At 47.6% G+C, this 27,125-nt stretch overlaps 1 protein-coding gene across 1 annotated transcript in view; it reads right to left on the bottom strand.

Annotated features, from left to right (window-relative positions):
• LOC147122622 (serine/threonine-protein kinase 32B-like) overlaps positions 1 to 27,125 on the bottom strand; it is a 559,191-nt gene that overhangs the window by 94,148 nt on the left and 437,918 nt on the right. Inside the window, exon 6 of the mRNA XM_086007879.1 lies at positions 16,679 to 16,768. Within this exon, the coding sequence (XP_085864005.1) occupies positions 16,679 to 16,768 (90 nt within the window). The remainder of the gene's footprint in view (positions 1 to 16,678; positions 16,769 to 27,125) is intronic.

Raw genomic sequence — 27,125 nt, 5'->3', positions numbered from 1 at the left:
AAAGCGGGCATTGACAGCTAGTATGAGCTGCCTGTGGTCACACACCAACTGGACATTGAGCGAATGGTAGCCCTTCCGGTTGCGGTAATCCTCGGCATTCTCTAGAGGTGCCTGCAAAGCCACATGCGTGCAGTCAATGGCGCCCTGGACCATGGGGAAGCCCGCTATTCCTCCAAATCCCATTGCACACTCTTGCTGCTTGTCCAGGGTCATGGGGAAGGAGATGTACTGACGTCTCCTTCTGAAAAGGGCATTGGTCACCTGGTGGATGCAGCAATGTACCGCGAACTGGGAGATGTTGACAATGTCCCCAGTAGCGGATTGGAAGGAGCCGGTGGCATAGAAGTTGCGAGCCACCGTCACCTTCACTGTCACTGACAGAGACAACCTGCTCCTCAGCTGTGGCTGCAGATCTCTGCGAAGCAGGTAGCAGATCTCAGTGACCACCTTCCTTTTGAATCGCAGCCTCCGAAAACACTGCTCCTCAGACATGTTCAGATATGAGAACTGCTGGCGGTATACCCTGGGTGGGTAAGGCCTCCTGTGCCGATGCCTGTTGGCCCTTCTCCGTCTGGCTATGACTGGCAATCTCTCACGGCGTCTCTGAGCCCTTTGAATGCAATGCAGTAAGCCAGCGTTTCCACCCATTGCAGCCCCCATTATATTAGCGACTCAAGGCTATGGCACTGAAAGTTAAATCCAAGTGCAAAGCTCTGGCCTGAAGCCAGAAGTACCTGTGCGAGCGCTGAGTCAAAGCAGAAAGCTCTCTCCCTTTGTCTCTCTCCAAATATCCGTCTCTCACACAGGATTGCCACAAAATGGCTGCCACTTATAATGCAGGAGGAGTTCCCTTTAAATAGCGCCCCCTGCGACCCGCAGCGACTGGGAACCGTTCCCCTCTACCAGTCGCTGGGGGCGCCAGGTGCACAGAAGGGCGGCGTCACTGAAGTTCCAGTTCGGGGCGCACCAAGGGCGTTGCACCATGAAATGGCGTCAGGATCTGCGCGCGCAGCTGAGCGGGCGCTGTGGTTTTGCGCCGCCGCTAAATCTTGAGTGAAGTTCGCGAGAGGCGCAGATCGCGCCGCGCCCGGGCGCTAGCCGCTTAGCGCCCCACTTCTCCTCCTCCTAAGGTGCTAGCGGCTGACACTAACAACTGAATTTCTAGGCCCAAGTTTTCATCAGTTTCACTGATTGCACTGATTGCGGACAATTGGGGGTGGGGTCCACGGTGCAGCCAGTGTCGGAGCAGTGAATGACTGACCGCAACTTCAGGATTTCCGCGTTAGGATGCGCATGCGCTACATGCTGAAGTTACGGTCAGTTTCAAAAGGGGTAATGACGGCGAATGCTGTTAGCTCGCCGTTATTACCCACCACAAATTACGGCCCATTGAAATGATGTAGGAGTGATGTTGTAATGTCTCCTGTGTCATTTTCTGGCCATGATGCTGGTGCACTGCCAGTGATAATCACACCCATATTTCAAAGTCATTTCCAGGCTAGCTAGGGGTTCTGCTTCAGCCAGAGAAGTTCAATTAAATGGGCATAGTAAGAATATTAATTTAACAGTTTTTAAGTCATTTCTTCAACAATTTTCTTTTTGCTTTCCTACTTGCACTTGGGTGTTCGTGAGCTTTTCTGGTCATTTCTCTGCTGCTTTGATTTTGTTCCCCAGTGGGAATCCCCCATGGTGACCAGTGGGAGACATCCCAGGCAAGTCTTGCAGTAAAAGAATGTGGTCTGTGCCCACCTGCCGGTATCCTCCCACCCATATCTGCAGACAGCGGTAAACATACCTCAATTTGGCAGACGTTTAATGTATGCGGAGGCTTCGAGTCCCAAAGGAAGCTGGGATAGCATGACAGATGGCATCAAATATGTGAATGCCTGACTGTCACGCTGGATGCTTTCTCGGAAACAAGCCAATCACAGTATGCCGTGCTTTGGTGGCACTGATCTATGGTTGATCAGCAATCAATCTAGCCTGATGGACTGCAATATCCAACATATCTGCAGGCTCTGGCACACCTGCCTGGCAGTGCCTATTTGAAACTGTTTCCACAGCTTAGGTCATCAGACAGCCGAATGCAAAGCTGAACCATCTGCCTCAAGAACCAGTGTAGTTACCATGCTTGCATAAGGCTGGCGCATCCAGTGACAGTAAAGGTCATCGGTGCTCGGAAATTTGGTTTTATTTTCTTGCAGGCATGCTGCAATGGTGACATGAGGTGGTGTCCTGGAGTAGCAAAGAGAGCAATTCTGTTAGCAACACTCTCCCACAGCACCACCTCCACTTCAGCAGCCATCAAACAAGGGGTCAGAGGTTGGGCGGCTCGGTCACCTGTAGTTTAATTTTCCTTTATTTTTGCCTCTTGTTTTTTAGTCTCCATCTCCTTCATCCTTGGCAAAGGCTGCTAATGGCTTGAGATGCCTTTTGAACTGTTCCAAAGGCTTTCAGAATCCTGGCTTTGCTGAAACTTGACTCAGTGAGGCAACATCTTTAGACTGTCTGAAGCCTTCCCACCTGACTATACTTTCCACTATCAGGCCTGCCCAAACCATTGTGGTGCCCTCTTTCAGCCATATTTATCATCCCTCTGTTCTCCTCAAACCTCTCCCTCCATATAAACTCTCCTACCCAAAGTATAATGGCAAGTGTTCTCTGTATGATCCTGGGTTTCACTACATTTATCTAGATAGTGGATAGGTTCTTAGGGGACACGAGCTCAATTTATGGGAGTTAAATGCATTCTGACTAGGAGTAAAGAGGTTGCATCAATGGCTGGGGTTCCATGGATAAATGCAGAGATTAGAACAAAAAAAGGGCCACATTACATATGTAGGAGAGATAATACAGAACAAAACTATGAGAAATATAAAAATTATAGATGAGAAGCAAAACGAGAGAGAGTATGAAAGAAGACTGGTGGTCAACACAGGGAAATAACAAGGTTCACAATTCATTCATTCATTCACCAGGCGTGAAGCAAGTATGTGGTGCACTGCTAAATGCGCCATGTATTGTTTATACAACCACAACATGACAACATGTACATAAAAGTTTATCACCTCGGGCCTCTATGGCCTTCCTTTGTGGCTTCTTTTGTCCAACATGTCCAGCATAAAGAGACTTGCTGATGTGCTGTTCCTTTAATTTCTTCTACTGTACTCTGTATTAGATCTTTACTGACCCTTGCCATTACCATAAACACCACTTTTGCAGCCAGCATAATTATTACAAACGATAGCAAAATACTGCAGATGCTGGAAATCCAAAATAACAACAGAAAATGCTGGAAAAACTCAGCAGGCCAGGCAACATCCGTGGAGAGAGAAATAGAGTCAACGTTTCCGGTCGAAACCCTTTGTCAAGACTGAAAAGGCACAGGAAATGAAACAGATTAAAAGGCCAGGCTGGGAGAGAACAAAAGAGAAGTGAAGAGAGACATTAAGAGGTATTCAAAACGAGATGAGATGTTGATAAGACTAGTGGAGACTAAAGACTTCAGATCATAACCTCGGCCCCATTACATTTTTACTTATATTTTTTATCCACACCTTTGTTTTGGCCCGCCCCCCCTTTTTTTTCTCTCCCACATGGCAGCTGTCTCCCATTCTGCCAGCGCATTTCACACTTCATCTAGAGCCATCTTTTGTCTCCACTAGTCCTATCACCATCTCATCTCGTTTTGAATACCTCTTAATGTCTCTTCACTTCTCTTTTGTTCTCTCCCAAACTGGCCTCTTAATCTGTTTCATTTCATGTGCTTTTTCAGTCTTGACGAAGGGTTTCGACCTGAAACATTGACTCTATTTCTCTCTCCACGGATGTTGCCTGGCCTGCTGAGTTTTTCCAGCATTTTCTGTTGTTATTTCATTATTACAAACTAGGCTGGAAGATAAGCGTGCTAAAATTTGCACACCTGCCTTTAATTGCCGTTTAATAAGTCCACCCAAAAAACTTAATGTAAGGTCTCTACATTAACGCGCGTTAAAATAGTTCTGTCTTGGGAGCATGAGGAAAAAATTCAGTGAAAGCTTATTAATGCTAACAAACAAAATGACTACACATTCATGCATACTTAGCATGTGGGTTAACTTCAGGGCACAGAACAATTTGAGCCCCTTTCTGTTTTTAGATCAGAGTATTTCAATGTACAATCATTTTATGTTAATAGAAAACTCTTAATATTCTTAATTGTACAACTGCCTAAAAAGATTAAACATGGTTCGCTTAATTGCTTGCTATTATTCAGGTATTTAAGTTTTTATGAATTTATACACTACTTTGCAGTTTTTTATAGATCTCTAATAATGATGTTTGCTAAGATAATAGATGGGGTGTAATTCAGTATTAAATACTTAGTCTTGTAGTTTTCTAGTTGAGGTAACATATAATTACACCAGCTGGCATTAAAGAGGACATATCTCTGGTACTTTGCCAGTAATTTCAACATTCACCAATTGATGAGTTATCAGAAATGAATTATCTAGTTGTGGAGATTCTCTTGGATTACGGGATATCTTTATCTTTCCTGTGATCTAATCTACTTTCAGTCTCTTTACATTTGCTACTGTTTTACTATTACTAAGGAGGAGATAAGGCAACTATATTTCATTCATGTGACTTCCAGGTATGGCATTTAAATGTCTTCTTTCAAAATCAAATTAGAGTGACATATTTGGAATAAAAAGCCTATAGTTAAAATAATCAGTTTATAGTCAAAGAATATCAGTTGAATGATGTCCTTTGTGACTTTCACAGTTGTTAACATTTCTACATTGAATTGACGATGTGCACCATAGGGGTAATTCTCCAATTCTGCACTAGGACCACCAGTGACACAGCAGAGAATTGCCCCATCTAATTTACTTGTTTAAACCTCCTTTATAGTTACAAGCTATACTAAATTTCTGATGGCACCAGTAATCAGGCCGAATTTGGCCAAGATTTCCTGTGTACTATGAGTAGCAAAAGCATAAACTCATTCTTTATAAATATGTTTATTATTTTGCTATACGTATCACATAGAGGAAAATGTATTCCGCTGTTGGAACAACTTTGGAACAATTATATTCCTGATTCTATACATAATACATCTGCCGTGCCACTAAATTAGAAATCAATCGCAAAATCTATTTCACTCATTACATTTATTTTTCTTAATTTTGGTTCCTGTATCTTTCTTTCCTGTTACTTTCCATACTTGTCTTTCTCCATCTTTTTTCCATCTCTAAACTTCTTTCTCTCTTTGCTACAGCTGTCTTTCTCCTGTCTGTCCTTCTCCATCATTATTCTGGCTTGTTTTCTGGCACCTGTAGCCCCGATTTGAACTTGCGGTGGGAATCGGGCGGGTGGGGGCGGTGGCATGCGGCAAACCACTCTGACGTCACCAATGTGATGCTCCGCCGATTTTAATTCCCGGGCCTCACCCATATGTCCCAGTTCAGTTTCCCACCAGAAACTGGCAGCTGGCCAACGGATGGGAAAGCAATGTTGGGCAGCAGGAGGACATTGCAAGGGGACCAAAGGAACAGTCCCTGGCATTCAGGTAAGTCGCGGGTATGGGGGAGGGGGGTGTTGTGTATGTACCTTTAAGGGAATAACTGGTCTCAGACTGCAGTACCGGCAGTGACCACCCCTGTATAAAAGGCCCTAGCAGGATTCTGTAGTTTTCGGTTTCCAGGTTGTCTCCATTCAGTAAAGACTTGTTATAATCAACTCCTGCAGTCCGTGTCTCAATTATACACGGACATAATACTGGCGACGAGTAAGAAACGAACTTACCTGCAACTCGGCAGCACCTCAGACGACGTTATTGAAGGTCGAAGCCAGAAGAAAGAAAAAAAAATAAATAATCCAAATCATCGAATTGAAAAGTGCAGGAGAGACTGTCGAGAGCCTGGCTTGATTCTCCAGTCTGTGGTTTTCCAGCTAATCGGGCTGGTGGCAGGTAGTGCACTGATCCTTCCTGGGCTGTGGCGGGCTAGAGCTCGATCGGGTGGCTCTGCAATGGGGCCGGGCAGCGAGTCGGGAAGCAAAGAGAGAGAGGGTGGAGCACACAGGGCGCAGCTGGTGCTTCGAAGCCGGGCAGCGTTCGGACCTTAGAAGAGGGAGGGAAGTGTCCCAGAGGGTCCGCTCCACGACGGGAATGGTTCTTCAATTAACGGAGCAAATATTGAAGCGCGATAGAAAAATAAAAATACCGCGGAGAGCGGCGTTGGCAGCAGCGATCGGGGAGGCGCGAAGACCATAGGGCGTCGCCATTACAGGATAGTAAAATAAATATAATCGCCAGCAACAGCGGCGAGAAAGCGCGGGAGGTGCCATCTTAACTCGGCGGGGAAGAAGGAAAAGCGCGGGAGGCGCCATTTTGATCCATCGGGAACGAAGGCAAAGCGCAGGAGGCGCCATCTTAGATTTTCAAGATGCCAAAGACTGGCGATATCACTGCCTTCGATAATGCAATAGAAGACTGGGCCACGTATGTGGAAAGAGTCGAGGTATATTGCGAGGCAAACGAAATAGCCGATGAGAAAAAGGCATCGGTATTGCTAAATTTAATGGGCGCAAGAACGTACGGCCTATTGCGGGACCTGATTACTCCAGCCAAACCGAAGGCGAAGAGTTTTAACGAAATTGTTGCTATCCTACAGGAACACCTAAATCCTACACCGCTGCTGATAGCAGAAAGATTTAAATTCCACAGGAGAAATCAGCATAAAAATGAGAGCAATGCTGATTACCTTACGGAACTACGCAAGCTATCAAAGCACTGCCAGTTCGGAGCAGGACTGGCAGATACCTTACGGGACAAATTTGTCTGTGGACTCCTGAGTGAAGGAACCCAGAAGAGGTTACTCTCGGAGAAAGAGCTGACGCTAGATAAGGCTTTCAGCGTGGCAGTATCGTACGAAGCAGCAGCAAGGGGAGCTGTGGAAATACAACAAAAGCCACAGGAATGCGGCACCCACGAAATGACACGGGGATTTGCAAAATGTTATCGCTGCGGCAGAACAAACCATGACCAGAAGGACTGCTGGTCCAAGGACAAAATATGCAGGCAATGCGGAAAGATGGGACACATTGCATGAGTTTGCAGGTCTGGGAAGAAGACCAACGGCAACAAAAAGGCTACTAAGGAACCGTACAGGAAAGTACAAAAGATGACGGACAGTAGTTCCGAAGACCAGATGAGCGATAGTGAATCCAGGAACAAGAGACTAAGCTGTCTCAAACTTCACAACGTAATCGCAAAAGAGGATCACCGAACCATTTGGGTCACCCTCATGATAGCAGGGTCCCAAGTCAAACTGGAATTGGATACAGGATCAGCTCTAACCGTCATGAATCGACGAGACTACGAGCGGCTATTCTCACACATACCCTTGAGAGAGACATCCATTGTCTTGAGGACGTATACGGGGCAAATGTATACCCCAGAGGAAAAATAAGGGTGCCTGTCGAATACAACGGCAAGAAAATACGGAAATTGTATCTCTACATTCTGCAAGATGGTGGACCACCGTTATTGGGACGTGAATGGATCAGAAAGATAAGTTTAGACTGGCACTCCATTCAGGCACTGACAGTGGCTGGTAAAAAGGATGACGACGTCACTCCTGGACGATTGTCAACAATCTTAGCTGACGCCAAAGAGGTATTTCAACAAGAACTGGGCACTCTTAAAGGCGTAACCGCCTCAATAAAAATAGAGGAGAATGCAATTCCCAAGTTTTTCAAAGCAAGACCGGTACCATATGCAATTCGCCCAGCCGTCGAGGCAGAGCTGGAGAATCTGGAGAATGCAGGCGTGTTATCTAAGGTAGACTGGAGCGAGTGGGCGACACCCATCGTTCCTGTCATGAAGAAAATGTTAAACAATAAGTCTGAGGAGCCAAGGAAGGTTCGCATCTGTGGGGACTTCAAGGTGACGGTGAACCCAGTCCTTCACACAGTACAATATCCTCTTCCAAAGATAGAAGATATCTTCGCCTCACTATCTGGAGGGAAGCGTTTTACAAAAATTGACCTAGCACAAGCATATTTGCAGATGGAGGTTGAAGAATCCTCTAGGAAGTATCTCACGACAAACACTCACAAAGGTCTGTACCAGTATAATCGACTGGTATTCGGAGTAGCATCAGCTCCGGCGATATGGCAAAGAGTGATGGAACAAGTCCTGCAAGGGATTCGGGGACTCAGTGTTACTTGGACGACATCCTAGTGACAGGTGAAGATGACAGTGAACACCTTGCCAACCTAGAGCAGGTGCTCACTAGACTAAGAGAACATGGGCTACGAGCCAATCGCCTCAAGTGCGAGTTTTTTAAGAAACAGATATCGTATTGTGGCCACGTGATTGATGAAGAGGGGTTGCATAAGTCCCCTGACAAAATTGAAGCGGTAGTTAAGGCTCCAGCACCTGAAAATGTGTCGCAACTGAGGTCATTCCTCGGATTGGTGAATTACTACCATAAGTTTTTGCCGAATTTGTCCACAATTCTGCATCCACTGAATGCCCTACTACGAATGGGAGTAGCATGGAAATGGAGCGATGAATGTAAGCGGGCCTTTCAGAAGAGTAAGGACCTAATCACTTCAAGAGAAGTATTGGCTCACTACAACCCATCACTACCGATAAGACTGGCATGTGATGCGTCTCCCTACGGCATTGGGGCGGTACTGTCACATAAATTCCTTGATGGTTCAGAGAGGCCGATAGCTTTTGCGTCACGCTCGTTAACTTCAGCCGAGCGTAACTATGCCCAGATTGACAGAGAGGCCCTCAGCCTGGTGTGGGGGGTGAAGAAGTTCAATCACTACCTGCATGGTCAGAAATTTACTCTACTAACTGATCATCAACCTCTCGTCTCCATTTTCAACCCTCAGAAGGGCGTACCGATAATGACGGCACAACGGCTACAGAGGTGGTCCCTTTTCCTAGGGGCACACCAATATGACATCGAGTACAAAGGAACTAAACAGCATGGGAATGCTGATGGGTTGTCGCGCCTACCGTTGCCGACGGTGGAAGAAGAACTGGCAGTGGATCCAGTGGAGTTATTCCACTCGACTATCGTCGAATGTCTCCCTGTGACGAATGCAAACATAGAAAAGGAAACACGAAATGACCCGACACTCTCCTGGGTCTATGATTTAACGGTGAAGGGATGGCCAGCACATGGCGAACCACTGCTGCCAGCATTCTCGCCGAGAAGAGAACAGCTGGCAGTGTGCAGGGGAACCTTGATGTGTGGATCCAGAGTAGTAATTCCACCCAAATTGAAGGATAGAGTGCTCAATGAGCTTCATGAGGGTCATCTGGGAGGGGTAAAAATGAAGAACTTAGCCAGAGCGTTTGTGTGGTGGCCGGGAATCGATAGAGAAATCGAAGAGATGACCAAGAGCTGTACAGGATGCCAGAAGGTCCAAAACGCCCTACCACAAGCCCCTCTACATCCATGGGAGTGGCCCTCATCTCCATGGCAAAGGGTGCACATTGATTTTGCTGGTCCCTTTATGGACTCGATGTTTTTAATTGCGGTGGATGCACATTCAAAGTGGCCAGAGGTAATAAAAATGTCCTCGACCACCACAGAAAAAACTATCACAGTCTTACGAACCATATTCGCCAGGAATGGGCTGCCTGAACAGATTTGCTCTGACAATGGACCACAGTTTGTGTCTGAAGAGTTCCGGAGGTTCTTAAAGAACAATGGTGTTAAGTATTACACATCCGCCCCATATCATCCAGCTACGAATGGATTGGCCGAGAGGTTTGTTCAAACATTCAAGAAGGCTATCAAGGCAATGTGTAATGAAGATATACCCCTACAACACAAGGTGGATAACTTCTTGTTTGCCTACCGGAATGCGACACATGCGGTTACCAACCAAACTCCAGCCATGATGTTCTTCAATCGAAGACTACGATGCCGCTTGGATTTGGTTAAGCCAAACGTCAGAAGAGATGTGGAGAACAGGCAGTTTCAGAATATGAATGAAAGGCCGACCAGGAGTTTTAAGATAGGTCAACCAGTTTTGGCCCGGGACTACCGCACAGAGAAATGGCAGCCAGGAACGATCTGTACATGGCAAGGACCTCTAATGTATACCATGGACGTTGGAGAGAGCATTGTAAGACGCCATGCTGACCAGATTCTAGAGTCACTGGAAAACGTCAACTCCACACCACGATCTGATACACCTGGCGATGAAACCGAAGTACCAATTGCATCTACCGCAGAATCGGTGATATTGGAAGCAGACGAACCAAACAACGACATTGATCCCGACTCAACCTTGCCAGAAGAACCTGATATTCCAAAGAGGCGTTATCCAGACAGAATCATGAAGCCTCCTCAAAGACTGAACTTATAATTGCTTAACTTCAACCAATGTATCTAGCAACCGTAATTGTAATTGTAATTAGTTATTATTTAGTTGTTAAATGAATGTTATGTACTGTTTATCTAAAAGGGGAGGAATTGTTGTGTATGTACCTTTAAGGGAATAACTGGTCTCAGACTGCAGTACCGGCAGTGACCACCCCTGTATAAAAGGCCCTAGCAGGCTTCTGTAGTTTTCAGTTTCCAGGTTGTCTCCATTCAGTAAAGACTTGTTATAATCAACTCCTGCAGTCCGTGTCTCAATTATACACGGACATAATAGGGGGGTGTTCTAGGATGGCCTCACAATCGGGACGGGGGCAGGTGGAGGGAACCTAGGGCAGGGGAGGCCTAAATCTTCCTTGTGGAGCTCAGAGGGACACTCCTACTCCTGCTAGCCCCAAAAGCAAAGTCAAATAAAGTAAAGAAAAATTTACCTGGCTCGAAAGCCGCAACCACTGCCCCACTCAGGCCCACACATCATTAAAATAGCAGTCAGGCCCAATTACATCATCAGAGCCCGGTCTTCATATTTAAAGAAGGACCCCACTGGTTTCCGGCGGACGTGCTTCCTGCCTGCTTGGAGGAGCTGGTTAATATCCTAGTTGTGGGAAAAGATGGGCTGTCGGCGGTAAGTCCCACAGGCAATTTTAACTGCCTGTCCAGTTTTCACTTATCTGTCTTTATGGGGAATTTTAAACCCCCAGGATGGGTGTGGGTGCAGACGGCTGGAGGGTTAAAAATAAAAGAATTGGGAATGTGGCTGGATGCGGTTGGGAAACTCATGCAAAAAATTTAAATCAGGAACTGCCGAAAATAACCCGCACTTGCCTCCCCCCCACCTCACAGTTATTAACGGGGCCTTACTCTCTCATTCTTACACTCTCATTCTGACCTCGTCTCTTGGGGGTCATTTTAACCTAAATTGCATGGTGGGAGACTGGCATGATCAGATCAGCTGTCCATTTATCCCTCAACCAACATAACAAAAACAGATTATCTGGTCATTATCACATTGCTGTTTGTGGGACCTTGCTGTGCGCAAATTGGCTGCCCCATTTCCTACATCACAACAGTGACTACACTCCAAAAGCACTTCATTGGCTGTAAAGCGCTTTGAGACATCCAGTGGTCGTGAATGGCGCTATATAAATGTAAGTCTTTCTTTCTTTTCATTTGACATGCTGCCTGATTTTACTTTCCATTAACTTTGGGCAGTATGTAAAACAGGTGGCCGATCTGACTGCGTCAATTTCCCACCAAGTGGGTTAGGTTAAAATTACCCCCCGTACTTTCAAGTTAAATTATTCCCCCCATGAACAATGATAAAAGTAGTTGAGAACTTTTCTATCCATTTTCCACGTGAAAAAGCAAGTGCTGCTATATTTCTCATAGAAAAGACTCATTTTCGGGTCTGACATTCCTTGAGCAAAATATCAGTTTTTCTGTCAAAATTAACATAAAAATACAGCAACGTACGTTACTGAAATGCACGATTCTTGACGATGTGATTTTATTAGCAATAGCGAGAGAAAGCTGATTTTGTACTCCTTCAGCACGTGCTGAACCATTTGACTGGTGGAAGTGTTGGAAAATTCATTAATCCAGCTGTGGAGTTTTTTTTAAATATTCGTTTATGGGATCAGGACGTCGCTGGCAATGCCAGCATTTATTGCCCATCCCTAGTTGCCCTCGAGAAGGTGGTGGTGAGCTGCCTTCTTGAACCGCTGCAGTCCGTGTGGTGATGGTACTTCCACAGTGCTGTTAGGGAGGGAGTTCCAGGATTTTGACCCAGCGATGATGAAGGATCGGCGATATACTTCTAAGTCAGGATGGTGTGTGACTTGGAGGGGAATTTGGAGGTGGTGGTGTTCCCATGCGCCTGCTGCCCTTGTCCTTCTAGGTGGGTGAGGTCGCGGGTTTGGGAGGTGCTGCCGAAGAAGCCTTGGCGAGTTGCTGCAGTGCATCTTGTAGATGGTACACACTGCAGCCACAGTATGCCAGTGGTGGAGGGAGTGAATGTTTAAGGTGGTGGATGGGGGGGCCAATCGAGTGGGCTGCTTTGTCCTGGATGGTGTCGAGCTTCTTGAGTGTTGTTGGAGCTGCACTCATCAAGGCAAGTGGGGAGTATTCCATCACACTCCTTACTTGTGCCTTGTAGATGGTGGAAAGGCTTTGGGGAGTCAGGAGATGAGGCACTCGCAGCAGAATACCTAGCCTCTGACCTGCTCGTGTTGCCACAGTATCTATGTGGCTGGTTCAGTTAAGTTTCTGGTCAATAGTGACCCCCCAGGATGTTGATGGTGGGGGATTCGGCAATGGTAATGCTATTGAATGTAATGGGGAGGTGGTTAGACTCTCGCTTGTTGGAGATAGTCATTGCCTGGCACTTCTGTGGCGTGAATGTTACCTGCCACTTATCAGCCCAAGCCTGAACGTCGTCCAGGTCTTGTTGCATGCGTGAATGGACTGCTTCATTATCTGTGGAGTTGCGAATGGCGCTGAACACTGTGTAGGCATCAGTGAACATCCCCATTTCTGACCTTATGTTGGAGGGAAGGTCATCGATGAAGCAGCAGAAGATGGTTGGGCCTAGGACACTGCCCTGAGGAACTCCTGCAGCGATGTCCTAGGGCTGTGATGATTGACCTTCAACCACCACAACCATCTTGCACAATAGTAGTAGGGAATGGTGTTAACGCCAGCAAAGAACCAAGCAATCCTTTCAGGTCCCGTGAACCTCATCAGGGAGTGTCACAAGAACAACTTTGTTGCGGGAAGCTGGCCCTCAAATACGCAAAGCAGGAAGAATGTGTGGAAACACAGGACAAGGATGATGGACTCTGTGTGAAGTACTAGAAACGATCTGAACAGAAGTGGGAAAGCAGCTTAAAGCACAGGCTTTCTGGATCCCTGGCAACTTACCAGTTGGTTATTGCAGTCATCCATCTGGGGGAGCACTTAATAGTACGGTGCATGCAAAACCAGCATTGAGATGCTTACAACACACAAGAGGCAACTATGTCAGTGAAACGCATTAATCCTTCATCACTGCCACCACACAATTGAATAAAATAAATTCACTTTTAGGATATCTTGTGGTCTGTGATACTTTCATTGCGCACAAAAAGACAACGCCAACCAAAGTGGCTGACTACTGAGATATCCTCTGCTGGTGCCCAGCAGGCCCCAACTGGTATTAAAGTTGAGGGTGACCTTCATTGTCACTGGTTACACACTGAAGATGGGAGATTGTCCTTATAGGTTTTTGTGGACTAGGTCATTCACCTTAGTCACAGCATCTCCAGTGAGCCTGGACTCATGCAACACTCCTGCACCATACCTGTCATAAATCGCAACTTCTACAAGAAGTAACTCAGGAAGTACTACTGAACGGCCAGCTGAGGGTGCCCTCCGAGGAGTATAAATACTCAGGTGTGGGCCCAACTTGGCCAGAGACAATCTGGAAACATGGAGGTCTAGTTAGTAGTCACTAGCTTCCTGTTTCCAGATTGTCTCTGGCCAAGTTGGGCCCATGCCCGAGTATTTATACTCCTCAGACGGCGCCCTCAGCTGGCCGTTCAGTAGTACTTCCTGAGTTACTTCTTGTAGAAGTTGCGATTTATGACAATACTCATGTAGTTTATTAATAGTACTTAGTCACAGAATTAAAAGTATTGGTAATGCTGCATAACATTAACAGCTTGCATTTATATAGCCCCTTCAATGTAGAAAAACGTCCCAAGCGTTGCAGGGTATGAGACGAATGGACAGCAAGAGGGGGGAAATTGGTCTTCGGCGCTAACGCAAAGCGAGTGTAAAATGGGCGACATCGAATTGGCAGCCCATTTTACACCCTCGCCATTGACACCAATGGAAAAGAAAATTAGGTGGGGTGTAAAACAGGCTTCTGATTCGATGATGCCCGTTTCACACTACCACCCAAGAAAAATTGCACCCCGCCCCCCCCCACCACCTACAAGCCTTTGTCAGGAATTAACAGATGTGGCTGAAGGCGTGGTTGAAGACATGAATGTAGCATAGATGCTAGATATCAGGTTAATTTATGATTGTTACTTCATATAAACAATCACTTAGGGCTGGATTTTCTCAATGGGAAGCTTTTGGAGGCGGGACTGCTGCTTGTCGGCTTTCAATCCCGCCTCTATCAGCTTCTGGCCAACCAGCAGGATTTTCCCCTGATTGACCTTGTTAAGCCTGCCCAGCGGGCTCAGCAGGCCAATTAGGGGGAAGTCACTGACAGAGCACGTCAACATATGACGTGTCATCTGTCAAGAACTTTTGAAAGAAGAAATGTCATCGTTTGACAGCTCTGTGAAGCTGTCAAACACTGACATTCTGTGTAGTTTGACAAGTCCTTGTGTTCAGGACTCATCAAACCTTTCAACTTTGCAGAAATCAGCTGGCTGCTGGGTCAGAGGATCCAACAGCCAGTCTGTGATCTCTACAATGGAGATGTCGGGGACTCCGGCTCCACAGCGGCTGAAGGCTGTAGGTAGAAAAAAAGGTAAGTTAACATTTTCTAACACTTTACACTCACCTCACATACTTACCACTCCACACTTGCACCCATCACTTACCTCAACATCACACTTTCAGACACCTCCTACCCCCGCAGACCTCCTCTTCACCTCCTACACCACGCCAGGGTTCTCCCAGGTCGGGAAGCCCGCACTTCAGCGCCAAAAATGGGGATAATCCTATTTTCTGCCTATTAACTACCTGTTAACAGGCAGTTAATAGGCTTTAATCCCTTCCTGCCTCCAAGAGGGCATGGAGGCGGGTTGGGGGCGGGTTTGCCATCCGCCCCCAAATTCTGCAACTTTCCTGGCAGTCCCGCCTCCATACCCGCCTCTTCGGGGCTGAGAAAATCCAGCCCTTATAGTCTTCATTCATTTTACTTCCCTTTTTAATACATTGGGCTCGATTTTGTTAATGGGGAGCTTTTGGAGGCGGGACTCCCACTTTTTGGGTTGTAGTCCCGCCTCCATCAACTTGTGGCCAACCCACGCTATTTTCCCTTGATTGACCTTGTTAAGCCTGCCCAGCAGGCTCAGCAGGCCAATTAAGGGACACCTGGTTACTGGTGACGTCAGTGATTGACATTTCATCTGTCAAGAGCTATTGACAGATGAAAAATCAGTGTTTGACAGCTCTGTGAATCTGTCAATCACTGACAATCTGTCTTCTAACTTGAGTCCTTCTACTCAGACTCAGTTAGAGAGCTCTCCAGACCAGAAAGCAGAGGCTGCAGCTTTTGACAGCTCAGCGGCCATTCTGCTTTCTGTGCCGGTGAGCTGAGGGACTCCCGAGAACTGAAGGAAGGAAGCCTGCAGGAGAAAGTAAAGGTAAGTAAAACTTATTAAAACACTTTACACTTACCTCACACACTTACCTCTGCACACATGCACCCATCACTCACCTGCACAACGGACATCTCGACCCCTCCAACCCCTGCAGACCGACGGTCCGCCTCGCTAACTTGGCGTGGTTCAGAGCCGTTGGACAGCCCACACTTCAGGGATAAATATAGGGATTAGGCAAAAAACTGCCTGTTAACTACCTGTTAACAGGCAGTTAATTGGCACTAATCCCCTTCCCGCCTCGGGGAGGCGGCTCCCAGAACAGGTTGGGTACCCTCCTCCTGGGACATTGGCATGGAGGCGGGTTGGGGGCGAGATGGGTTCCTGCCCCCTGATTCTGCAATTTTCCCACCACTCCTGCCTCCAAACCCGCCTCCTCGGGACTTGGAAAATCAAGCCCATTAACTCCTTCAGCAATAAATTGTGTAATATCAGAATTATGTAATATTAGGTTATTCATCTGAGTCTGGGATCAAGGTACATTGTTGATGCAATTTATATGATATTCTAGCTGACCCATGAGTAATTAAGCTGACACTGGTTGTAATGATGAAATATTTTCCATTCCCCAGTACTCTTTACCTTTAAAATGAATGAGTGCAAAAACATAACCCTATCCCCTTAAAAGAAAAATGTTTAAAATCTCCACTGCAGCTAAAAACTAACACCAGGGTTCAGGCTCAAAATCATAGTTTTATGAAAAGGACTTGATCAATTTTCAACAACTGAGGTATACGCTAGTTATAATATTTTTATTTATGTCTGATTTTGATAACTTTCACCACTTTCAAATCTCCTTAAAACCTTGGATGTCCCATTGTGATATTATCTCTATATCATTATTTTTATTGCTTAGTTCTTATGAAAGTTAAGTATTAATTTATCATACTGCTTATTGCTTACCCATGTAGGGCTTGGTCCCAGCCATAGATGTGGCTTTTTCGGAATCCTTCACCACAGTTGCAATGTTGAAATCAGTGATGTGAACATGTCCTTCAAAAAAAAAATACTGCTTTTAGTTTAAAAGGAAATTCTCTGTAAAAACAAATGGCGCAAATAAGAAAATGTACATTTTATCCAACAATATCGAATGGAATCATATTGCAGAAGAGTGGTCAGTAGTTAAGTTTGTAAAGAATTGATGAACAAATAGCTTAGAAGTTGCAAGCAGTAGGAGAGATTGTTCTGACAGATTGTACAATTTGTTCTCAAGATGTAGGTTACCATCCAATTTGATTTCCAAGAATTGCACGAACACTGGCTCTGGGAGGTTTATGGATTTCTGAACAGGGGATATGAGCTTTGGAGCAATGATGCCTTAAACACAATTCTAAGTCTGCTTGTCTCACAATAGTACAGGGATTTAGGTGAAAAACAGTCAAGAAATTGCATTTTTTAAATGTGAATTCCTATATGAGAACTTCAGCCACAAAGGTCACGCTGGCATTTAAGGTAAAGTCTTTGCTTCAGTGACTTGGCCTCGGGCACTATCACATCAGAAAGATCAAATTCTCTAGACAATAATAATAATATAAAAACTAATGATCTGAAACCTCTTATTTAATTTCCTTTCCCAATGCTACCAAGGCAGTTCAAAAAAAAATCAACTTCATCTAAACTGAATTTTCTTGTCTGCACGATGCAATCTTTTCTTAATGGATAATTTCCTACCGATGCTGTAACAAAACAGCCAAAATTGCTACCTTCACTAATTTTAATTTTAAAAAATACATGAGTTTAAAAAATGCATGAATGTATGTAGAAAATACTAACAGACTATTCACCCATGTCTTTAGTAATGTTTTGACCATTGTTCCTCCTTCAAAAATTAAATTGAAAAGTTAGAAAAAATGTTTTTCTCCATTAAGGCCTTATTCAGCTCATAAATGAAGAACATCTGCAGCTTCACAAAAGAAAACAAGCCACTATTTCACTTCAGGCCCGATGTGGCATTTGTGAGCAACAAGATTGAACTATTACCAGAGCAGTGACGGAAATAAATAGTACAGTTGATATTTTTAAATCAGAGAACTAGAACATAATGACCATTAATGAATACAGTGTAAGCGATAGTGAAAGTTGTAGGAACGTGGGTTCTACTCAGGCGATCAAACAAAACGAACTTTAATGAAACAAACAGGCTTTAACAAGAAACTGCAGGATAACATCGAATGTAGGTCTGCTCTCTCTGGAGGCTCCACGAGGGCTGCCCCTGCAGTCCCGTGGCTGACGTCATGACGTCATCACGTTTTCCCGCCAGTCGGGGATCACGTGATGAACGGCGTGACGTCATCACGTTTTAGCTGCGCTGTTAAAGTAACCACACTCTGTAAAGTTAAACAGCATAAATCAAGATACAGACTCAGGCTGTAGCTAACATGTTGTTAAAGGAATTATATACAAACGACCTGAGTCCTTTGGTGGCTCCGCCACATGCGCCCCCCCAGAATTGTCTTTAACAGCAAAAGTGAGACGTCGAGGAGGCCTGACAAGTCTGTCCGAGCGACTTCGGTAACCCTGCAAAGGAAGCTGATGGACGGTGGTCGAGCTGGCAGGCGGTTGTGGTTGAGCTGGCGCGGCGAGTGTGGTCGAGCTGGCGGGCGGCTGTGGTCGAGCTGGCACGGCGGCTGCGGGCGGTCAGCCACGTTTCAGCGGTTGAGCGACGACGACTGGGCGGTCCAGGTCCAGGTGAGCCGGCTTCAACCGGTCCACCGAAATGTGATCCGGCTTTCCTCCGATGTCGACCGAAAAGGATTTGTCTCCTGATTGGATGACGCGGAAAGGACCAGTGTAAGGGGGCTTGAGCGGATCCCGGTGAGCGTCGTGGTGGATAAATACGTACTCAGCGTTCTTCAGCTCCGCTGGCACGTGGGAGCTCTGTAGGCCATGATTTGATGTAGGCACCGGAGCAAAGCATCTGGCCGCTTCCTGGTGGCTGACGAGTTGCTGGGAGGCGGACCATGGCTCTGTGGGAGAAGGGAGGAAATCTCCTGGTACTCGGAGCGGCTGGCCATAAACGAGTTCGGCCGAGGACGATTGCAGGTCTTCTTTGGGTGCCGTACGATGACCCAAAAGGACCCATGGGAGTCTGTCCACCCATCCTGCACCTTGAAGACTGGCCCGTAGGGCGGCTTTAAGCGACCTGTGGAATCGCTCGCAAAGGCCGTTTGCCTGTGGATGATAGGCGGTGGTGCGATGAAGTTTGGTGCTGAGCCCCTGAGCTACAGCGTTCCAGAGCTCCGAGGAAAATTGTGGCCCACGATCGGAAGAGATGTCCACCGGTACCCTGAAACGAGCAACCCAACAGGAGATGAAAGCTCTAGCGACGTCTGCCGAAGTGGTGGAAACCAAAGGAATTACCTTTGGCCACCTAGTGGTGCGGTCCACCATGGTGAGGAGATGCGTATAACCATGAGAAGGCGGAAGTGGCCCCACAAGGTCCACATGCACGTGGTCGAAACGACGCTCCGGAACAGCGAATGTAGCCACTGGAACTTTTACACGACGCTGGACCTTGGCCTTCTGGCAGACCACGCAGGTGTTGGCCCAGTCACGGACATCAAGGTGCATACCCTTCCAGATGAACTTCGCCGACATTAACCATTGTGAAGCCTTCATACCAGGGTGCGACAACCCGTGTATGGCGTCAAAAACCTTCCAGCGCCATGCGACTGGTACGATAGGTCGGGGCACGCCCATGGAGACGTCGCAAAGGAGCGTGGTGCCTGCGGCCTGGAAACTGACGTCGGTCGCTTGGAAACTAGAGGGGACGGTTCTGTATGATTGGACCTCTGGGTCCGAGGCTTGATCCGCAGCCATGAGGGCGTAGTCAATCCCCAGGTGAACCGCATGGACCGTCGCGCGGGAGAGGCAATCCGCCACCAGGTTGTCTTTACCAGACACATGTTGAATGTCCGTGGTAAATTCAGAAATAAACATCAGGTGACGTTGTTGACGAGTGGACCACGGTTCAGCGGTCTTGGCCATGGCGAACGTTAGAGGCTTGTGGTCGACAAAAGCCGTGAAGGGACGTCCTTCTAATAAGAACCGGAAATGGCGAATGGCTAGGAAAAGGGCCAGTAACTCTCGATCGAAGGTGCTGTATTTTCTTTCATTTTTCCGTAGTTGACGGCTGAAAAACGCCAGCGGCTGCCACGTGCCGTTCACCCACTGCTCCTGCACTGCGCCGATGGCATAGTCTGACGCGTCTGTGGTAAGGGCGATGGTGGCACCTGGAAGTGGGTGCGCCAGCATGGTTGCGTTGGCCAAAGTGCTCTTGGTGTTGACGAACGCCTGGTCCATCTCGGCCGTCCAGCTGATTAGATCCTTACCAGACTTGCCCTTGAGGGCCCCGTACAAAGGCTGCATTAGCTGAGCTGCCTTAGGGATGAATCGGTGATAGAAATTGACCATCCCCAGGAACTCTTGCAGGGCCTTGACCGTTGGCGGGCGCGGGAAAGAGGTAACAGCTTCCACCTTCGTCAGTAAGGGGACGGCGCCGTCTGATGTTATGCGGTGTCCCAAGAAATCGATCCGCTGCAGGCCGAACTGGCACTTGGCTGGGTTGATGATCAAACCATGCTGGCTGAGGCGAGTAAAGAGGGTACGCAGATAGCAGATGTGCTCTTCCTTGCTAGCGCTGGCGATGAGAATGTCGTCAAGGTAGACGAAGATGAAGTTTAGGTCTCGGAGCACGGAGTCCATTAAGCGCTGGAAAGCCTGTGCCGCGTTCTTCAAGCCAAACGGCATCCGCAGGAACTCAAAAGGGCCGAAAGGGGTGATGACTGCAGTTTTCGGGACATCTTGCGGGTGCACAGGAACCTGGTGATACCCCCCGGACGAGGTCGACCTTAGAAAAGATAGAATTTCCTGCCAAATGGGCCGAGAAATCCTGAATATGCGGGATCGGGTACCGATCAGGAGTAGTGGCGTCGTTCAGGCATCGGTAGTCACCGCATGGCCGCCAGCCACCGCCCGGTTTTGGAACAATGTGGAGAGGCGAAGACCAGGGACTATTCGACCGGCGAATAATCCCCAGCCGCTCCATCGTGTCGAACTCCACTTTCACAGCTGCGAGCTTGCCGGGTTCGAGCCTTCTAGCCCGTGCATAAACCGGGGAGCCAGTAGTGGTGATATGATGTTCAACACCATGCTTCGTGGCCGAGGAGGAGAAAGTGGGCCTTGTCAGCTCCGGGAACTCTCCGAGGAGCCGAGTGAAGTCGTCCGGAGAAGGGAAAGCGCAGGCGATAGAGCGCGCCACTGTGGTACCGTGGTGGCACGGGATTGAGTGGAAGGTGGCCGCGTTGATCAACCGGCAGTGCCGGACATCGACGAGGAGGCCGTTGGCACACAGAAAATCCGCCCCTAGGATGGCCTGCAAGACTGTGGCCGTGACAAATTCCCAATGGAAGCGCTGACCGCCGAAACAGACTTGGACCTGCCGCTTTCGGAAAGTTCGAATGGCTGCGCCATTAGCCGCCACGAGGGAAAAACCGTGGTTCACAGCTTGCATATCGAGGTTCGACGCAGGTAGGATGCTACACTGTGCCCCGGTGTCACAAAGGAAACATCGACCCGATAGGGAATCGGTGATGTAAAGAAGTTTCCCCGTAGATCCGATGGCCATCGCAGCCGCGGAGCGCCCGTTAGACCCGGTCCTCCTTCGCCAGGAACGCTACAGGAGCTTTGGTTTTTTTTTGGGTGAAAAACTGCAGGGAGAGCGGCAGCGTCGTGCTTTTGCGCCAAAACGGGCGTGGTAGGAGCACCAGCCCGCTGCAGGAGGAGCTGGAGCCGCGTCTGTGGGGGATGGGCGCCTCGTGGCCACGCAGCACTGCTGGGTTACTGTGAAAATCTTATCTGCTTCGGCAGCAAGCTCGGCGCAGCCTGTAATCTCGGATCTGGCAAGGGCAGCCTGCACCTGCTCCGGCAGTTGGCAGAGGAATAGCTCCCGGTAGAGGAAGCATTCCAGTTCGGCACCTAAGAGTGTGAGCATTTGGCTCATGAGCTCGGACGGTTTGGAGTCCCCGAGGCCGGGCATAGCGAGGAGCCGGCGAGCGCGTTCTGACTTCGAGAGCCCGAAGACCTGTAGCAACCACGCTTTTAACATATTATACTTGCTGTCAGTAGGAGGACTACCGAGGAGGCCGACGATCCGCGAGGCAGTGGCGCTATCGAGGGCGGAGACCACGTAGTAATAACGGGTCTGATCCGCGACGATGTTCCTGATGGCGAACTGGGCTTCAGCCTGGATAAACCACGCGGCTGGTTGTTGCTCCCAGAACTGTGGCAGTTTCAGAGTCACGGCGTTCATGTCCATGCTGAAGATCTTCCACGAAAACCGTTCACGAAAGTCGGGGTCACCAATGTAGGAACGTGGGTTCCTAACTAAAAGACTGCGTTCTACTCAGGCGATCAAACAAAACGAACTTTAATGAAACAAACAGGCTTTTACAAGAAACTGCAAGATAACATCGAATGTAGGTCTGCTCTCTCTGGAGGCTCCACGAGGGCTGCCCCTGCAGTCCCGTGGCTGATGTCATGACGTCATCACGTTTTCCCGCCAGTCGGGGATCGCATGATGAACGGCGTGACGTCATCACGTTTTAGCCGCGCTGTTAAAGTAACCACACTCTGTACAGTTAAACAGCATAAATCAAGATACAGACTCAGACTGTAGCTAACATGCTGTTAAAGGAATTATATACAAACGATCTGAGTCCTTTGGTGGCTCTGCCACAATTTGTTATTGAAAAGTGGTATGTGTGTTTAATGGGTCTTCCTTGTGCATTTACCTCTTAGCGCCAATTTCCTGAGTGTACCAGTAGCACAGGCGGTGATCAGGTTAAAAGGGCTGCTTCATATCTATTTTGCTCAGTGCCTTATTTTGTAGCCAGAATAAGGCACATCGGGTACAGTAGCATAGTGGCTAGGCGGCTGGGGAATTTAAATTCAGTTAATTAAATAAATCTGGAATAAAAAGCTAGTATTAGTAATGGCTACCATGAAACTATCGGATTGTCACAAAAACCCAACTGGTTCACTAATGTCCTTTAGGGAAGGAAATCTGCCGTCCTTACCCGGTCTGGCCTATATGTGACTCCAGACTCACAGCAATGTGGCTGACTCTTAACTGCCGCTCTGAAATGGCCTACAAGCCACTCAGTTGCATAAGGCAGCTCACCACCACCTTCTCAAGGGCAATTAGGGATAGGCAGTAATTGCCGACAATGCCCATATCCCGTGAAGAATTACATTTAAAAAAAAGCCAGGTCCTGATTTCGACATGTCAACACAGAATGCTTTTGCAAATCTATTTAAATGATCTTGAAGCACCATTTCCTAGGTCTTTTGCTGTGAATGCACCCATATCATTAAGCGCTGCTGAAGAGAAGGGTTGTGAAGACATTTTGATGAGTGTACGCTTAGAGGTGAATGTGTTTATTACCCTCATAAGTTGACTTTCCTGAAATAATCAGTGTATAGTCGGATTTTTTGTTGCAAAATTGAATTGCATTAGCTTTTGGCTTTGCGTTTTGGCCTACTATTAGACTTATACATTTTTTTGGTGCAATATTTTGCATATGTACTTGATGGCAGCACACCCATAATTAAGATGAGGAGGTTCCCACTGTTTATACCTCCATATGTTTTCCTTTTGGAGCAGGATCTGCAGAAAGTTGAGAGCGAGGTGCATTTACATCTGAGGTAGATAACAGACCAAGGTACAGCCACTTAAATACATATGATGGGGCTATCTTCGCTGCCTATTCTTCACCAGGGAGACCGCCACAGAATTGTTCTGTCTTGCGCCCCCAAAATTGATCCTTATTGCCCCTGTTTTCCTCTCATCAAATGGGTGCAGTAAGAAGCAATTTCTCTTCATGAGACTGGACCTGAAAACACTCCTACCAAACCATAGCTGGAGAAAGGAAAGGTCTTAAGACAGGTTTTAATGAATTACACTTAACTTCCTGTACCACGCAAAGCACAAAGAATCCTATTTGTTATAGAGTGGACTAATACACTATCCCCAGCACTGACCTCTACCCAACCTCAACTACCATCCATTTCACCTTATTCCAAGTGAACTCTCATGACCCAGCTGAATTAAAGCAAACTTATTTTATTTTCCCTCATACTATGATGTACATATATGCTCAGTGGCCTTCATTTTCTAATATTTTAGACCTGAATGATTACAAATGGGTTTTAGACGGACTCAAATGGATGTGTGCCGCTTCCATCCAATTTCTTGAGGTCAGTGCATTAGCACAGCTCCGGATGCAAATGCGGTTGAGTTCAAGAGCACACAATTGATGGGAACAGAAAAACGAGTTTGTAAGTGAAATTCAAACAGATGGAGACAATTTAAGCGATATAGCAGAATAGGAGGCAAAACTTCTAAAAGACTTTGGAAAAGTTTAAAAGGCATCTTAACTCATTAGCGGACTGTTCCAAGGCTGGAGGGAGAGGGAACTAAGAAGCAACTGGAAAAATATTATATTATATTATACTTAGCAGTAGCGGGGTGATGTTCAAATTTAAACAGAAAGAAAGACTTGCATTTATATAGCGCCTTTCAGGGCCTTGCAGACAATAAATTACTTTTTGAAGTGTAGTCACTGTTGTAATGTAGGAAAACGCGGCAGCCAATTTGAGCACAGCAAGCTCCCACAAACAGCAATGTGATAATGACCAAATCATCTGTTTTGGTGGTGTTGATTGAGGGATAAATATTGGCCAGGACACTGGGGATAACTCCCCTGCTCTTTTTTGAAATAGTGCTCTAGGATCTTTTACATCCACCTGAGAAAGCAGACGGGGCCTCGGTTTAATGTCTCATCCGAAAGATGGCACCTCCGACAGTGCAGCACTCCCTCAGCACTGGACTGGAGTGTCAGCCTAGATTTTTGTGCTCAGGTCTTTAGAGTGGGGTTAGCGTCACGATCAATTGCACTCGGCAAGGCAGGAGTTTTTTCTTTAAATGTTACACTTATTTCTTCTGCCTGTAACATCAGCCATGCTGCACTGCAGCAAATTCCACTGTCATTTTTCTCTCCGCAGCCTGAAGCAGGTGACCTGGTGATGTCACAAATACTGCCGTGAGTCTGCCACCAACATGCAAATGAGCCTGACCCAGAAGGTGAGCTAGGGACAGTGCTCAGTGGGACAGGTGGGAAAAAGCCAAACCCACCATTGATCTATCGGATCAACGCAAACACAATGTCAAGTTCCACATGTACTCTGACGACACCCAGTTTTACCTCACCACCACCTCTCTCGACCCCTCCACTGTCTCTAATTTGTCACACTGCTTGTCCGACATCCAGTGCTGGATGAGCAAAGATTTCCTCCAACTAAATATTGGGAAGACCGAAGCTATTGCCTTTGGTCCCCACCACAAACTCCGTTCCCTAGCCATCGGCTCCATCCCTCTCCCTGGCAACCGTCTGAGGCTGAACCAGACCGTTCGCAACCTTGGTGTTGTATTTGACCCCGAGATGAGCTTCCGACTACATAACTGCTCCATCACCAAGACTGCTTACTTCCACCTCCGTAACAGCACCCGGCTCCGCCCCTGCCTCAACCTGCTTGCTGCTGAAACCCTCATCCATGCCTTTGTTACCTCTAGACTTGACTATTCCAACGTTCTCCAGACTGGCCTCCCATCTTCCACCCTCCATAAACTTGAGGTCCTCCAAAACTCTGCTGTTTGCATCCTAACGCGCACCAAGTCCTGTTGACCCACCAATCTTGTGCTCGCTGAACTACATTGGCTCCCATTCCGGCAACACTTCTATTTTAAAATTCTCATCTTTGTTTTCAAATCCCTCCATGGCCTCGCCCCTCCCCATCTCTGTTCAAGGAAGAAGCGGAGTGCCCTCAGGCCATCCTGGTGGGGGATGGAGATGTAGAGGGATTGTACGTCCATGGTGAAAAGGAGGCGGTTGAGGCCAAAAAACTGGAAACTGTTAAAGTGTCGGAGGGCGTCGGAAGAGTCGCGGATGTAGGTGGGAAGAGACTGGACAAGGGGAGAAAAAATAGAGTCGAGATAGGAAGAGATAAGTTCGGTGGGACAAGAGCAGACTGAAACGATGGGTCTACCAGGGCAGTCCTGTTTGTGGATCTTGGGAAGGAGGTAGAGGCGGGCTGTGCGGGGTTGGGGAACTATGAGGTTGGTGGCTGTGGGGGGAAGATCTCCAGAGGAGATGAGGTCAGCGACAGTTTTGAAAATGGTGGCTTGATGTTCGGTAGTGGGCGTCATGGTCCAGGCGGAGGTAGACCCATCGTTTCAGCCTGTTCTTGCCCCACGGAACTTATCTCTTCCTATCTCAACTCTATTTTTTCTCCCCTTGTCCAGTCTTTTCCCACCTACATCCGCAACTCTTCCTCCACCCTCCGCCACATTAACAGTTTCCAGTTTCCTGGCCCCAACCACCTCCTTTTCACTATGGACGTACAATGCTCTACACCTCCATCCCCCCACCAGGATGGCCTGAGGACGCTCCGCTTCTTCCTTGAACAGAGGCCCAACGAGTCCCCATCCACCACCACCCTCCTCCGCCTGGCTGAACTTGTTCTCACATTGAACAACTTCTCCTTTGACTCCACTCACTTCCTCCAAATCAAAGGTGTTTCTATGGGAACCCGCATGGGTCTTAGCTATGCCTGCCTTTTCGTGGGATATGTGGAACACTCTATGTTCCAGTCCTACTCAGGTCCCCTCCCTCACCTCTTTTTCCGGTATTGGTGCCGTTTCCTGCTCTCGTCCTGAACTAGATCATTTCATTCACTTTGCCTCCAATTTCCACCCTTCCCTCACCTTCACATGGTCCATCTCCGACTCTTCCCTTCCCTTCCTTGACTTCTCCGTCTCCATCTCTGGGGATAGGTTATTGACAAACATTCACTACAAGCCCACTGACTCCCACAGCTACCTGGACTACACTTCCTCCCACCCCGCCTCCTGTATGGATGCTATTCCATCCTCCCAGTTTCTTCGTCTCCGCCGCATCTGCTCTGACGATGCCACCTTCCATACCAGTGCTTCCGACATGTCTTCCTTTTTCCTCAACCGAGGATTCCCCTCTACAATGGTTGACACGGCCCTTAACCTTGTTTGTTCTATCTCCCGCACTTCTGCCCTCACCCTTGCCCCTCCCTCCCGGAACCACGATAGAGTTCCCCTTGTCCTCACCTTTCACCCCACCAGCCTCCACATTCAAAGGATCATCCTCCGCCATTTCCGCCACCTCCACCATGATCCCACCACCAAACGCATCTTCCCCTCACCTCCCCTTTCAGCATTCCGTAGGGACCACTCCCTCCGCGACACCCCAGTCCACTCCTC

This window comes from Somniosus microcephalus, chromosome 2, assembly GCF_052327205.1.
Source record: "Somniosus microcephalus isolate GS21.2 chromosome 2, FLI_Smic_1.0, whole genome shotgun sequence".
NCBI classification, from domain to species: Eukaryota; Metazoa; Chordata; class Chondrichthyes; order Squaliformes; family Somniosidae; genus Somniosus; species Somniosus microcephalus.
This window is presented reverse-complemented; position numbering and strand designations above follow the sequence as displayed.